This window comes from Vespula pensylvanica, chromosome 2, assembly GCF_014466175.1.
Source record: "Vespula pensylvanica isolate Volc-1 chromosome 2, ASM1446617v1, whole genome shotgun sequence".
NCBI classification, from domain to species: Eukaryota; Metazoa; Arthropoda; class Insecta; order Hymenoptera; family Vespidae; genus Vespula; species Vespula pensylvanica.
Window position 1 is genome coordinate 10467876 of NC_057686.1, and position 14593 is coordinate 10482468.

The window sequence follows — 14593 nt, forward strand, 5'->3', positions numbered from 1 at the left end:
TATTGATATTATAGTCATACACTTGTATGTGCCATAGTTTTGAGACTGAGAGAAGAAAAGATTAAAAACACACAGAAAAAATATATTTTTCATAATAAACGCAGTGTCATATATACAATGCTATTATTTTTATATAAATTAGTCTTTTGCAAGCCACTTTGTAGTTTTAATTTTCAAACTCTGTTTTATGGACATAATATCGTCTTTCAAAATTCACTTTGCATTCATATATATATATATATATTAAAAATATATATATATATTTAAAAAAATATATGTATTCATATATTGATATGCATAGTCGATTTTGAAATTTGTTTTGACGATGTTTTGCTATTTAAACTGAGTAATTCATATTAAATTTTTTTAGAGCTGTTCATTCAGCATGCGATAATCCCATCTAAAGATTGATCAAACATATGATGAAATAGGAATGGGAGAAAGTTTGGCTTTACATGTGTGATAATGTATGATGTATTTGATGGTAGTTTATTAAACATCTACCACTCTTTCTTGTGCTCATCCATTGATACACCTCCAGGACCCAAAGATACTAGCATTAAAAGGCCACCAATTACCGATAATGTCTGTAATTAAACGTATTTGTTATTGAGATTGAGCAATAAAAATAGAAATATAGATATTTCAAAAATAAATATAAATATAATGATATGATGCTTTACCTGGAAAAAATCATATTTAAGGAAGTCTCGTAAAGGTTTATAATTTGGAATAGTCCACCACGCATTGTGATAAATATTCAATGCAGAAAGTACAAGGACCAAAAGTAAAGCACTGAGTTTAGTTTTATGTCCAATAGTCACCAATAACATTAAAATGCTTCCGAGAATATCTTGTAAAATTTGAAGGAATGACACTTCTAAGCGAATTAAAGTTATAAACATGAATGCCAAAAGTATTCTTCCAGCAAGTTGCAATAAATTTTTAGGCTTATTATCGCCAAGTGACGGAACACCAGCAAACAATGATCTTCCTTCCACTCTGGATTCAGCCAAAACAAGGAGTAATGCACCTATAAGTGCTAAATTCCTGAACAGGAATTGCACATCAAATAAAATACTGTAGGCAAATGTCTGTAAAACCAATATGAAAAATAAAACTCCACAAGCTATGTTGACTTTCCATCTTCCAATGACCATAACACATCCTCCAAGTTGTCCAACTAAATTAATGAAAACGAAGACATGGGCCAAGATTTTTCCACAACCCCATGACATATCCATATATTCTTTTTGCTCGTTCCATTGAAACCACATTCGAAGACCATCTTCTAAAAATGTAGATATAAGGCACAATCTTGCAAGGGTTGGTAATATATGTTTCCCACTACGTATAACCTGTTATAACAAAAAATGAAGTAATACAATTATCTTTTTATTTAAAGAAAACAAGCAATACAAATTTTAAATAAGTTTTAATGGTATAACTTTCAATATATTTTTGTTATAAAACTTATTAATTAATGTAACATTATCTTTTTATTATAGAAATACAATTACAAAAACATATTTAAAATATTAATAAAAAATAATTATTTATAAAAATATTCACTTTCTTTCTATATAAGTTTAAATAAAATAACATAAATTTATAGTAAACTAAAAAAATAAAATAAATTTTATAATTAAATCTTATAAAATAAATTAATTGCAATATAATATATGATGATATGCATAATTTTGTTTTTGTAAAATGACATTATACAAATAATGTCATGAAATTCAACATAATTTAACTTAAATCATTGCTAAAACATATATTTAAAAATACTGTTTATATAAAATTTAAATTCACGAATTATTAAATAAATGTAAAATATAGAAGAAAATATGAATAAATGTGTGACAAATTATAGAGATATCACTTTGTTTGAATGTACTCATAACCTTTAGATATTATAATTTATAAATGGCTTTAAGTTGTATTTTGCACTTGAGAAAAATGTTTAACGGCACTTTTAATCAGCAATGAAATGTATATATCAAAATACATATAGAAATATGTGAGCAAACATGTTATGTTGGATACGATGACGTTGACAGGAGATACTTACATACCTATGGTCTTCTTTGAATCTAATATAAATTTTCATTTATACCTAATTAATTAAAAAAAAATCAAGATGAATAATGTTGATAGTTTTACCTGATCTGCTATTTCTTCAGCTTTCGAAACAATCTCTTGCGAGATCACCATTGTGTTTTATTCAAAAAGTAAAACAGTGTCCATACACTCACATGTACACGTGTGCGCACACAAGGCACGAAGAGAAGAGAGAAAGAGAAAGACAGAAATAGAGAAAATAGAAAGAGGAAGAGAGAAAGACTGAGATAGGGTGAACCAAGCACGCCGATCGCCGTGCTTTTACACGACTCAACGACGGTACACGATATTCGGACTCTTCTCAATGATGTGGAGATTGAGTTAACGTCATTTCCGGCGTACGTGGTCGAAAAATGTATGTATGATTAGAATCCTATATAAATTTGAAAAAGTTAGATAGTTCATTATCTACATATCGAAAAATATCACTATAGATTTTAACTTACTAAAAATATAGTCAAAGGGATAGCTACCAACACAATATAGTTATACATTCGTCCGATAACTTTCGTTACGTATTAAAGATTTCTAATATACCGCGTTAAAGGGTAAGTGACGCTTTAATGTTGGATTAACATTTTTTATATGGACAAGTCTGCGTACATAGATGTACAGTTTCTTCATCATACAATACAAATAATATAGAAAAATATATTGTTATGTTTAATGTGCTTATGACGATCATATATTTACATACGAGTGTATTTTATGTTCATCTTCTGATTAACGTAGTGATGCAAAAATTGTGAGGTTAAGTAGAATTATTCGACTTTAGATCATTAAAACGAAATATTTTTTTATTGAAAATTGTTGACTTGGATCGAATATTTTATTTATCAAGATTTTCTTATGATGCAGCTTTAAACACGCATACATATATATGTATTAAAAATATATACATATATATACATACATACATACATATATATATATATATATATATATATATATATATATATACACACACACATATTTAGTGCGAATAAAAACATACGATTAGTTTGTAAGTATAATAGTGCTATGTATTTTATTATAATTCTATAATGTTAATTTTATTGATTTATTATCTTATTATGTAAAAAAGAATAAGCTTAAATACAAATAAAAGTATATAATAAGGCATATAATAATTGATTAATAGGTATAAAATGGATTTTTAAGTAACTTTATTGAATGAATAATTCAATTTTGTAGACTTGAGGAAAAATTAAAACCAATATCATAAAAAATGTTAGAAATAACTTGCAATGATCGATTAGGAAAAAAAGTTAGAGTGAAGTGTAATCCAGATGATACTATCGGTGATTTGAAGAAACTAATAGCAGCTCAAACTGGAACACATTGGGAAAAAATTGTATTAAAAAAATGGTACACTATCTTCAAAGACCATATTAAACTGCAGGACTGTATCCTTTAATATTTAAAATCATATATATATATTCTTGTTATTAGCAACAATTGTACTTTTATCGATGTTTTCCTTAATTAAATGTTTTAGATGAAATACATGATGGCATGAATTTAGAGTTATATTATCAATAGTTCTGTATAGATTCGTCATAAGTACTGATAAAGTCATAATGTATTAATAATTATTCTGTTTTCACTGCTATTATAATAAATTTTTTATTTTAAATGATATTGATTTTTAATAATATTGATTTTTCAAATGTAAGAAGAATGTAATAGTCTTTTCTGCTAAGAATGCTGTGAAACTAATGACATATTTGTAATGTTTGTTATTAGTATATAACAAAAAGTAAATTAATAAATACGCAGAGATAGGAGTTTGTATATATATTCACACACATACCAATGAAGATATTACAAGCCCAATGAAACGCCACCTAGTATTGGATAAAGAAATTAAAGCGACGTCGTTGTACAATTCACGCAGTAGACAATTGCATATAATTTGGAGTTTTTTATCTAGCGTCATGTAAATGCAATGAGAAAATGTTCTTGATATTAGCGAACAGTTTAGGCCTTCTAAAGATATTTTAATTATTTTGAAACTTATTCACGTGCGAGTAATGAAAACATAACCTTTAATTTTTTAATTTCTGTATGATTTGATGTAGTTTGTACGATGTTATTAGAGATTTAATATTATAAACAAATATATAAATTTACTTTTAAGAAAACGGGACACCTTGCTTCACGATGTTGGAAAAATCTTCTGGAGGAGAAAATCAATTATCGAAAGAGGATTATTTAATAATGCGTGCTAAAGAAGCTTTATCAAGTGACATTTATGCAGCAAAGTCGTGGTTGATCACCGCTAAGTCTTTATTTCCTCATAGCGCGAAAGTTCAGGTATTTAACCATATTATTTGATAATATAATTTTTTATATTTAACAATTTATTTGAATATAAAAATTAAAATCATGAAAGTCATAAAAGATTAATGTATAATACATATAGATTATTATTTTTTAAGTTTGAAGCATACCGAATTGAAAAACTATCAAAAAATGTCAAGGAAGCTGCAAAATGTTTTAGCGAAATGTAAGTATGATACTTAATTATATAAAATTTGTTTATGAACAAAATTAAACTTTAATTTTTTATGCGTAAGAGCAGATTTCAGAATTTTCCAGATGATCGAGATATTTGGAAAGAAATAGAAATGGTAACTACATGTTTACGTTCTGAACAATGTGATCCAGAGACAGAATTCTTATGTCAAATGTTTCAACATATCCCTCAAGATTTACAACATCGTTTATTAGTTATGACAGCTGATCATAGTGAAGATACAATGGAGCATTGTAAATTGTTACTTCTTTTAATACGTAAATTTCCTCAAACTACACCAACACATGGAGTTAGTAATTTAAGATCCTTGTTTATATATATGTAAAAATATAATCATTTATTTAAAATATAATTAAAAATTTTTAGCCGCGTTTAGTAGAAACTCTACTCACTGCAGAAAAACATAGTCATCCAGGACGTGCTGTAAATGGTTTTAGACGGTTATTAGCTTGTGATGCATTACCACTTCTTGGAGCTGCCCCTGTTGAACTTAACCCTCGTCTTGGATTAAGATTGCTTTGTAAAGCTGTGGAATTTTATTTAGCATATATACAGCAACCACAAGATATACAAATTCAGTATCCATGGGACAGACTTTTTCACGTAGTGGAGTTAATTGGAAAAAAATTAGGGTGGGAACTAAGCAATTTATTCTCCATACCTTGGAATCGGGAAACATATAGCGAGAAATTACAACAGTATGCAGCTGTGCATGCAGCTAATTTATGTGAAGAAGTTGTTGTACGCCAATTACTAATGTGTACAATTGTAGTATTATTAAGAATACTAAATGAACATGCAATGCTTATTAATAATGGGGAAACTATGTATTGCTTAGTAGAAGCTTTTGGAGAACTAATTTCTTCTCTTACTGGTATAATATATTAATTTTATAGAGAGTAAAATTATAGTAAAAAATATTACGAAAAAGTAATATTTTATTTTTTACATTCAGAGCCAAAATTAAAAAAACGGAAAAGAGAAGATAACTCAGGGATTGTTGTAACTAGTGATGGAGACTACAGTGGTAATGGTCTTGGTTTTGCTGTCAAACTGTGGGATTTATTGCATAGTAGTGACTATTTACAAAGGGAGATAGATAAACTTAATCAACAGGCACGATTGGATGCATGGTTAAATCCATTTTCAACAGACTTGGCTATGTATAAAGGCTTACATCATGAAGTGTTAACTAGATTATCTCAAGAAGGTTCCTCTTTGTGTACTCATCTGCGGTTTGCTAGTACTTGCTTTTTTTTAAAAGATTATAAGGTATGCTATGTTATATATATTCAAATGTTAAATGTTAAATATCTAAAATATAAATCAGTTATATAGCATATTATATGTAAATAACATTTAATTTAAATATTTGGTATAGGGTATGCTGGAATATATTGTTTTAGTAGCAAGCTCTTTACCTTCAGTATGTGGGAAAGTATCTCATAACTTAACTGTTCCATCCACGCGACATTTGCATTACTTGTCCCTCGCACGTTATCCTGTTTTACAGTATTGCTGCAGACTACTTCTTTTAGCAATAAAGGTATTATATGATCTATTAATACTCTTTATAATTAGTAAAAAAACTTAATATGTAATATGATTATTGCTGTACGATTTTAAACTTAATGGTTGTAATTTGATCTAGCTCTTATATCATATTATAATTGATGAATTATATTATAATTCATACATTTCAGGAAAATTTTTCTATACCTGGAACTGTAGGAGATTTGGCTATTGGACATGCATTAGTTTTAATGCAAATTGATTGGCCACAAGAAGCTAGCACATTATCTATAATTACTGAAAGGATTATTAATCGTGGATCTTTTGTATATCCATTATTTCAATCATATATTATTTGCGTAGATATTTTAGAGGAATTGACGTATTTGTGGACAGAACATGGTGGTGGTGTATCTTTAGATATTGCTACTGGCTCGGGAGTATTGCAAAGTAGGTATATTTCATTAAAGCAATATTACACTGTTAAGCAAAATAATGTCTTTTTATAGGCCGACGTATAACAACACGCGGTGCTGATAAGGGAGTTCGTGAAGAAGTAAAACAAGCTATGCGACGTCAGGCAGCACGAGATGGTGTTGATCCACTAGATGAATTATTGCAAAAATTTATTGTCAATGAGAAGAGCGCAATTTTACATAGCTTAATTATACAGTAAATCATTCTTTCACTTAATTCATTTTTGAAATAAGTAACATATACACATCTACAGTTTTTTTTTAATCATAAGTATCTGTAAATAAGTGAATGTTAGATTTTTATAAATTATTTTATTGGGACTATAAATCATGTACAGATTTACATATTTTCATATATATAATGTATTATTTAATTTTTTGGCTTCTCACGTTTTCTGTCAATTTATATAACAAAATTATTACAAAATACAGCTCAAATAAAAGTCCATATATGTGTATGAACGAGTAAATCATATTTATATTTTAGATACTTTCATTTGTATACAGAAAGTTATCATTTTTTTACATGATCTTATTTTGTAGGACAAATCCAAAATAATTAACATAAATGTAAACATTAGTATTATAGTGATCATTCTTCTCATTTCTTTTAATTTGAAATATAAAGACGCAAGAAGAATATCTCCTATATAAAAACAAGTTTTTACCTTCATTATTCAAAATCAACTTTAATAATGCTTATATACATTTCTTTCCAGTAAAAACCAATTATTATGTAAATAATTTATGTAAGAATAATTACAAAATATTAGTATACTTTTCTTTCGACTTCTCATCAATATATATTACAATTAAAAAAAGGTTACAAGATAGTATCGAAATTTAAGATATTATGACAGAAGAGTGAAGAATACAAACTCTATAAATTATGTTCATGCTGTGAACTGTAAATGATGTAATAAAGAAATTCCGAAGATATATACTTTTTTCAATGCAGAATAAAGTATGTTTTTTTTTTTCCACAAAAAATGACAAAATGTAAACATTTGTAACGAAGAGATATATATCAATCGTACATCTTTTAGTATATCATATTCTATCTAATGTAAACTCCTAACTGAAGGGCACTTTGAAGTAATACTTTAATACCAGGCATAAAAGAAGATATTTGACTAAAATCTGGTCCTGATACTAGTTGCGTATGTAAACTTAGACTTCCAGCGTAATTTCCGTTCTGTATCATCTCTGATATTTGATGTAATCCTTGAAGAGTGTTTTGTGATAACTAAAAAATAATTTAGGAAATTGTAAATTTAAAAGCAATTATTTATGTAAAAGTTCACGCATATGAAAAAGTATGATAATTTACATACTCTATTTTCTCTGAGACAATCATACAATGTTTCCAATTTTTTAGATACATCCTCTATTTTTCTTTTAATTTGCTAAAATAAAAGTATGAAAAATTATATGTAATTTATATAAAATAAGCTATAAGTGCATTATATATTAATCTATAGAATGTTAATATATAGTATAAGAGAATACACAATAATATAATAACAATTCATTTACTTGAATTAGTTAATATTTACCGGATTTTTAGCATTCTCAAAGCATTGCATTTTTAATTCATCTAATACCGTTTTCAAATGTATATGTTCTTCAGGTATTGGTAGTTTTGGTTTTTCAGGTTCAATAGCTTTAGCCATTGTTATGGGTTGTGTAATATCAGCAGATTTATTAAATTGAGTACCAACATTTGGAATGTTATGAACATATTGCTGTGGATTATAAGGTGCATGAGAGTCGTTGTAATTATTATCCTGTGGTAACATCTATAACAATAATTTATAAGAGATTGTAATTACTTTAAGAATATATAATATGATATTTAATCTATGCATACTTACATTAGGTTCATGTTGTGGAATTGTATTTCGCAAAGGATGTAGTATTGGACTTTGAGGTTGAAATTCAGGTTTTGTCTGAAAGAAGTATTAAGTTATAATGATACTATATATTATAAGTAAGTATTTATTTACTCATCTATACTATAATTTTATTATTTTAGCAGATATCATTATACAGATAACCATGAGGTATATAATACTAATCTTTGTATAAAAAGCATATAGCAGCTAAATATGACTTCATGTTACATATTAGTTATCTTAATATTCACACAAATGCTATTGTTAATCTAGGATAAGTGATATCATTATATTCCCATTAACAATAATATTCAAGAAATGCATATGATATGAAAGGCATATAAGAAATAAATAAAAATGGCAGAGAAGGGAATGGCACTCTAAATGTTGAAAATTAACCAAGCTACCTTTACATTTATATTCTTCAAATATTTTGCCTTCCATTTCCGGGTACCAGCATGTTCCGCAGACATTTCACTTTTGTTGTGTAGTGCCAATATTGGCTATACCATTTGAATATATACATATATATATATATATATATGTGTTATCAGTATTTATTCTAATAATTACCTGTGCTCTAGAACTTTTTGCAATTGGTGGGTCATTCCATCCAGATGGCTGTGGCATTGAATGATAATTATTGTCACTGTTGTATGTTTGCATTTGGGAAATCGGTTCTGGATTGTGTTGATTATACATTTCCGCTTGAGAAGAATTTTGAGACATAGACATCATACTAGATGGTTTGAAAGATTCTGTTTCTTTTGGTGCTATATTCATGAGATTATGTGTTTGACCAGGAAATGTGTTGCTAGAAGCAGGTGTTTGTGGCTGATATGGATATTGTAAGTTGTATCCCTGTACAGATCCAATTTGTTGAGAAGCAAATGCTTGTGGTTGTTGAAAAGTATTTTGGCCATACATTGATGTAGACTTTACGGATGGATCTATAAGATATTTTGATCTTGATTGAGGCCCAACACTAGACGGTCTTGAAGTACTAGTAGCATTTGATCCAGATGTAGGAGGGGGTGGAGGAGGAGGCTGTAAACCACCTTGTTGTCCATATGGGCGTAACGTTGCATATTGATCATAATGCGCTGATTGTGTTTGAGTATGAACAGGTGTTACAAAAGTCTGGGTCGATTGAACATTAAACGGAGTTGATGTTGTTCCAAATGACTGTTTGGTAGGAGTAGTATTCCAATTGTAATTAGGTGTTCCACCGATTCCTGGTGTAGTTTGTGGTAATGAATTATATGTATTTTGAAAATTCTGATTTTGTAAAGGTCTATGAGTTTGTTCACTGTAGTTTTGATTTATTGGTGCTTTTTCTATGTTTTTTTCAGCTTCTTGAATATAACCTAAAGCTCTACAAAGTCTATCTCGTAAATTCTTGATTTTTTGTTCCTGACTATTTCCAAGATAATTCAGTGCTGCTTCGAGATTTCCTTCTGTTGCTAGCATTTCAGCATATTGAGATAGAACATTAGCGATTTTACCTTTAATATCAGCTCTTCCAATACCTTGAAATTCTAAAGCTTTTTGCATTATTATAAGCAACTCCACAATTTCTTGGATTTCAGCTTCAGATGCTTCAATCAATCTATTTAGATTACCAGAACAAATATAGCATATTTGAGCTTGTTTTTTTAAATTAGAATTTTCACTAGACGCTAAGCGATCTCCTAGCATGTCTACAACATTAAATAATATATTATAATGACCCTGAATCATAATATGAGAAAAAAATCACTTACCACACAGTGTTGATCGTTCTTGACCATGTGTAAACACACCAATTAATATTTCTTTCCAGCAATTTATATCAGCATTCTTAATAATGTCAGTCCAATTTTCACTAACTAATGAATTAATAAGTGAATTAAGTGCTCCAGAATGTTCTGAGAAGTATCTATATTGAGTTTTTGCCAATAATTCAGGTCCTCCAGCCATGGAAAGAATAACTGCATCTGCATATCTTTTGCTTTTGAAACATAAAGATACAGCAGCTTCAATATTTCCTAAGAGAATTGCTTGTGCAATGAGTCCATCATCATCTATAATGAATTAAATATTACTTGTATATTTAGGAATTGTTCCATTTGGCAATATAATACAATGAACAAATTAATTTAATTATTTGAGAAGTATGTATTATATAAATATTAATATTTATTAAAATTACCATCAGAAATATTTATTTTAAAATTATTATTTATAGGCATTACAGAAACTATAGATTTTTTATGCTGTTCTTGAACAATAGCATCAAATACTGCACCTCCATCTATGTTACCATTTGTCACCTATTAAATTAAAATTAAATTGATTTTGATAATTTATTATATTTAATATTTTGTAAGAGTAATTGTAATTAGAACTTACATTAAGATTAGCAATACCTCCTGAAAGTGTATTTAATTCATCCTGAGGTAAAAATTGGTTTAATTTGTTATTCATTTCTTCTATATTATATCCCAATAAGTCCAGTATATTCTTTGTAACATTTTTGCTAAAATATGCACTAACACAGCTCCAAATCTTTTTAGTGTGTTCATCAGTCGTATTATCAATTTTTCCTTTACAATAATCAACATACTGTTCATTTTTAAGAGTAGCCTCTAATTCATTTGATCGTTGAATAAGATCTGGTTGTGTGATTACTTGTGATATTATAACTTTTCTATTTGAATTCATTGGTAAATTTGGGTCTGGCATTTCATTTTCAAAAATTATTAATTTACCACCGAACTATAAATGAATAACAAGCTAGTCATAATATTAATAATTATAATTGTAATATACTATAGTGAAAAAATATGATTTATTTCTTCAATAATATATACTTACACTAAATGATGCTCCAAAGGGTTTCTTCAACCACTTTGGTGCTTTTGTCAAAATTGCAGTTGATTCTGTTTGAACAGTAGGATGCGGCTGTGTAAAAGGATCCATTCCTGGAAATGAATCAACAATTTTGTTTGATGTTTCATTAGATACTTGTTGTCTTCCACCTAGCAAAGAATATATGGCTGCATGCCCATCAAAACTAGTTCCTACAATTAAACCTGGATGCCGTGGACACCATGAGACATCAAAGTTCCATTGATTTGTTTGCATTAATTCACATATTACCTCTCCATTCTAAATTTGTTAATAATTATAAATATTATAAATAATTAATACTAAAATATATAATGTTCTTAAATGCAAGTTTTGTTTACCGGTTCATTTGAATTTGGATTCCAACATAAAATTCTATTGTCTTTTGCGCAACTTAAAAGAAGGTCTGGATCATGAGGGTTCCATGCTATTGAAAGAACACCTCGTTGATGATTCTGTAATGTCTTTAAAGGTGATGTGGCAAATCTTAAATCCCATAATTCAATCACGGGAACTTGATCATCTTCTGATGCTAAGCATAATTGTGTTGCAACATTTGGATGCCATTGAACCACTTTCCACCGTACCTTCAGGTATGAAATCATAATTATTCTGTGAATATTGTTTTTAATCATTATTTGTTTTTATAAAAGATAAGAAATACGCTACCTTTGAATTGGCATCTGTTAGTTTGATTATGGGTTCATTTTTTCTTAAATCCCATATAACACAGCGTTGTAAAAATGTGGAAGCAAGAATATGTTGTACTAGAAGGTATAATAAATATTTTTTACTATGAATTTGCATATTATATAACATATGTATTCTGATTTATAGTTATATATGTAAAATGAAAACCTTGTTTGTTCCATGCAATATATTGAACATCTTCTAATGGTTGACTTCTAGATCCAGGTGTCATTGGAGTGCTAGTATTTACAACATCCCATATATAAATTTCACTTTCTGTTGCTCCAGTAGCTAATAAATTTGCTTGAAAGGGATTAAAATCCATTGCCCTTACTGGGCCTGTATGTCTATCTGGACTAGTTATTAAACAATTGTTTTCATTGTTTAACATTTTAGAAGCCGAATAAATTTTTATTGTACCGTAATCACAACCTCCAACAATTATACCAGCTGGATTGTTACCATATGCTCCCCAAATTATTTTATGAAATCTGTTATAAATACATAGATTTATGAAGTAACGTAATCTCTCTTTTTAAAATTAGAAGTAAAATACAAAGATAATAATTAAGACCTGTGATCACTAGCCACACTGGCTTTTAGTTCCATTTCATATCCTGGCTGTTGTAAATTAATTGAGTATAAATCAAGACTAGCAGAAGTATTAAAACTAGCATCAAGCTGTTGAGCCGCTGTTCCAGCAGCCAATAAGATTGGATATTGGGCAGGTGGAGACCATGCCACGTTAACAGTTTTTAATAACTCCTTAACCTTCATTTTTGATATCTTGTAACATAAATGATACAAAAATGATATATATATATATAATATATATAATAAATAAATTATTACATATTTTTATTATTATTATTACATATGTTATTATTACATACATAACATAGTATAAACTAATGTTTTAAAATAAACTTAAAAAAAAATTCTTGTTGATATAATAATTCTTTATGATATATGCTATTTGTAATGAATTTTAAACAACTATTAATTGTTAATAGAAATATAATAGGTTATCAAAAAGCTGCATATATCTTATAAGGTTCAAATTATTAAAATATGTCATAAATTCAATTGTATTTTCTCTTATTTACTATAATTATCAATAATCGTTATGTACAAATATATGCACATAATTTAAGATTTAAGTTTATTTAAAAATTATAATTCTACTATGTAAATATAAATTATATTGTATTTAAATTTTATTTGAGTTTTTCTTTAGTTCTTTAGTAATTTTTTTAGTTAAAGTTCAGCGACCTATAAGGTATTATTATTTTATTTTACCAATATACATTATTTTTTACAATAATATTAATTTAATAAAAACTTACGCGATTTATTGTTTCTTACCTTAATATAATCGAGTGGTGAAAAGTATCTAAAAGTTGATATAAAATAGTTTTCGTTATGTCAAGTAAACTGCAACCAGCCGTCAACTCTTCCAACGTGGCGAGCTGTATGCATACATAGTGCTGACATCTGTTATTCAGTATTATATTATCATAGATCACGACATAATTTTCTTTATTCTAATCACCATTTTAGTCGGAGATATCATTGGGCAGTGTTTGAGATGAGATTAAGTTTATATTACACATTTCTAATAGTTATAATTTACCATAATAAATATACAGCTATATTACACTAAATATTCTCTTTTTCTGGCAATAACTTTTAAAGATTAAACTAATGTAAAATGATATGAAATATTATATTACTTTTAATAAATATATTGCATTTAGTTTTAATCATATTTTTCTTAAATAATATAGTATTGATCAATGAAATATTATTCTTTTCCCATTAAATACGTAAACGTATACTTAGAGATTTTTCTTTATGTTAAAAATTTTACTATTTTCGAGAGATTCATAAATATGTACATATATCCATAAAAAAATAACATGACAAATGTTTTGTATCATTTGTTTTGATTAAATACATTGATAATTTTGCGAAATTTGTTTTGAAATTATTAATAGAAAATAATCACTTATTTATTTATTTACGATAGTATTGTATTATATATAATAAATGTTAATTTATTATATATAATTAATTTAAATTTAAAATATATATAAACAAGAAAACTTGTTTGCAAATAGTCAATATAACATTTGTCATAGAAATTGAAAATACTGTTTTCTTTTCATAGTCAAGAAATATTTACCGGTCTATATTTTTTCCAAATATAACAGATTTAGAAGCAATTGAGAGAAAGGAAAAAATTAGTCTTACCTTTGTCTTCTGTCGACGCTTGGTAAGTTATATGTTATATCTATGTACAATATCATACTATGATAACATATCTTGTATTAGAATATAGTAATCATTATATATTCATACAGATATGATACAAAATATTTTAAAGAAATAGTATATGTATTGCTGAAAATATATACAGTTTTGTTTTGTTCGATTTAATTTATTTCTACAGTCATGGTCGACATTAC

The 14593-nt window shown here is 27.5% G+C and overlaps 4 protein-coding genes across 10 annotated transcripts; 2 read left to right on the plus strand and 2 right to left on the minus strand.

The window, feature by feature from the left end:
* Positions 1 to 61: 61 nt before the first annotated feature.
* Positions 62 to 2304, minus strand: LOC122637465 (surfeit locus protein 4 homolog). Of its 2 annotated transcripts, none has more exons than XM_043829595.1 (3): positions 2167 to 2304; positions 684 to 1358; positions 62 to 587 (listed from the first exon to the last, which is right to left on the minus strand). In XM_043829595.1, the coding sequence occupies exons 1-3, from the start codon at positions 2215 to 2217 to the stop codon at positions 501 to 503; spliced, it is 813 nt and encodes a 270-aa protein (XP_043685530.1). In that variant the 5' UTR covers positions 2218 to 2304; the 3' UTR covers positions 62 to 500. The 2 variants fall into 2 exon arrangements, with proteins under 2 accessions (XP_043685530.1, XP_043685531.1); XM_043829596.1 differs by lacking the exon at positions 2167 to 2304 and adding an exon at positions 1908 to 2082.
* A 45-nt stretch (positions 2305 to 2349) lies between these two features.
* On the plus strand, positions 2350 to 3763 carry LOC122637466 (ubiquitin-like protein 5). 3 transcript variants are annotated; one of them, XM_043829599.1, is made up of 3 exons: positions 2350 to 2479; positions 3319 to 3530; positions 3623 to 3763. In XM_043829599.1, exons 2-3 carry the CDS (start codon positions 3353 to 3355, stop codon positions 3664 to 3666), a joined length of 222 nt encoding a protein of 73 aa, XP_043685534.1. In that variant the 5' UTR covers positions 2350 to 2479; positions 3319 to 3352; the 3' UTR covers positions 3667 to 3763. The 3 variants fall into 3 exon arrangements, with proteins under 3 accessions (XP_043685534.1, XP_043685533.1, XP_043685532.1); XM_043829598.1 differs by lacking the exon at positions 2350 to 2479 and adding an exon at positions 2490 to 2672; XM_043829597.1 differs by lacking the exon at positions 2350 to 2479 and adding an exon at positions 2679 to 3127.
* Positions 3764 to 3903: 140 nt separating this feature from the next.
* LOC122637463 (integrator complex subunit 10) lies at positions 3904 to 7590 on the plus strand. 4 transcript variants are annotated; one of them, XM_043829591.1, is made up of 9 exons: positions 3904 to 4189; positions 4265 to 4440; positions 4566 to 4633; positions 4709 to 4952; positions 5030 to 5537; positions 5619 to 5935; positions 6045 to 6209; positions 6367 to 6625; positions 6685 to 7590. In XM_043829591.1, exons 2-9 carry the CDS (start codon positions 4288 to 4290, stop codon positions 6849 to 6851), a joined length of 1881 nt encoding a protein of 626 aa, XP_043685526.1. In that variant the 5' UTR covers positions 3904 to 4189; positions 4265 to 4287; the 3' UTR covers positions 6852 to 7590. The 4 variants fall into 4 exon arrangements, with proteins under 4 accessions (XP_043685526.1, XP_043685525.1, XP_043685527.1 ...); XM_043829590.1 differs by having other exon boundaries at positions 3904 to 4154; XM_043829592.1 differs by having other exon boundaries at positions 3904 to 4063.
* A 67-nt stretch (positions 7591 to 7657) lies between these two features.
* Positions 7658 to 13600, minus strand: LOC122637462 (protein transport protein Sec31A). Its single transcript, XM_043829587.1, has 14 exons — positions 13491 to 13600; positions 12700 to 12911; positions 12294 to 12616; positions 12105 to 12202; positions 11777 to 12022; positions 11403 to 11696; positions 10938 to 11303; positions 10738 to 10858; positions 10310 to 10609; positions 9120 to 10246; positions 8526 to 8600; positions 8208 to 8450; positions 7986 to 8057; positions 7658 to 7897 (listed from the first exon to the last, which is right to left on the minus strand). Exons 2-14 carry the CDS (start codon positions 12900 to 12902, stop codon positions 7709 to 7711), a joined length of 3657 nt encoding a protein of 1218 aa, XP_043685522.1. The 5' UTR covers positions 12903 to 12911; positions 13491 to 13600; the 3' UTR covers positions 7658 to 7708.
* Between the last annotated feature and the right edge of the window lie 993 nt (positions 13601 to 14593).

Excerpts from the sequence above, each read along its gene's own strand:
- LOC122637465 (XM_043829595.1), bottom strand. The coding sequence starts at position 2,217 with ATGGTGATCTCGCAAGAGATTGTTTCGAAAGCTGAAGAAATAGCAGAT. Across the intron at positions 1,359-2,166 it reads CTGAAGAAATAGCAGATCAG|GTTATACGTAGTGGGAAACA; the intron begins GTAAAACTATCA and ends TTGTTATAACAG. Across the intron at positions 588-683 it reads TTAAATATGATTTTTTCCAG|ACATTATCGGTAATTGGTGG; the intron begins GTAAAGCATCAT and ends GTTTAATTACAG.
- LOC122637466 (XM_043829599.1), top strand. The coding sequence starts at position 3,353 with ATGTTAGAAATAACTTGCAATGATCGATTAGGAAAAAAAGTTAGAGTG. Across the intron at positions 3,531-3,622 it reads CCATATTAAACTGCAGGACT|ATGAAATACATGATGGCATG; the intron begins GTATCCTTTAAT and ends TAAATGTTTTAG.
- LOC122637463 (XM_043829589.1), top strand. The coding sequence starts at position 4,288 with ATGTTGGAAAAATCTTCTGGAGGAGAAAATCAATTATCGAAAGAGGAT. Across the intron at positions 4,953-5,029 it reads AAACTACACCAACACATGGA|CCGCGTTTAGTAGAAACTCT; the intron begins GTTAGTAATTTA and ends AAAAATTTTTAG. Across the intron at positions 6,626-6,684 it reads TGGCTCGGGAGTATTGCAAA|GCCGACGTATAACAACACGC; the intron begins GTAGGTATATTT and ends GTCTTTTTATAG.
- LOC122637462 (XM_043829587.1), bottom strand. The coding sequence starts at position 12,902 with ATGAAGGTTAAGGAGTTATTAAAAACTGTTAACGTGGCATGGTCTCCA. Across the intron at positions 12,617-12,699 it reads AGTGTGGCTAGTGATCACAG|ATTTCATAAAATAATTTGGG; the intron begins GTCTTAATTATT and ends TATTTATAACAG. Across the intron at positions 11,697-11,776 it reads ATCCAAATTCAAATGAACCG|AATGGAGAGGTAATATGTGA; the intron begins GTAAACAAAACT and ends TAACAAATTTAG.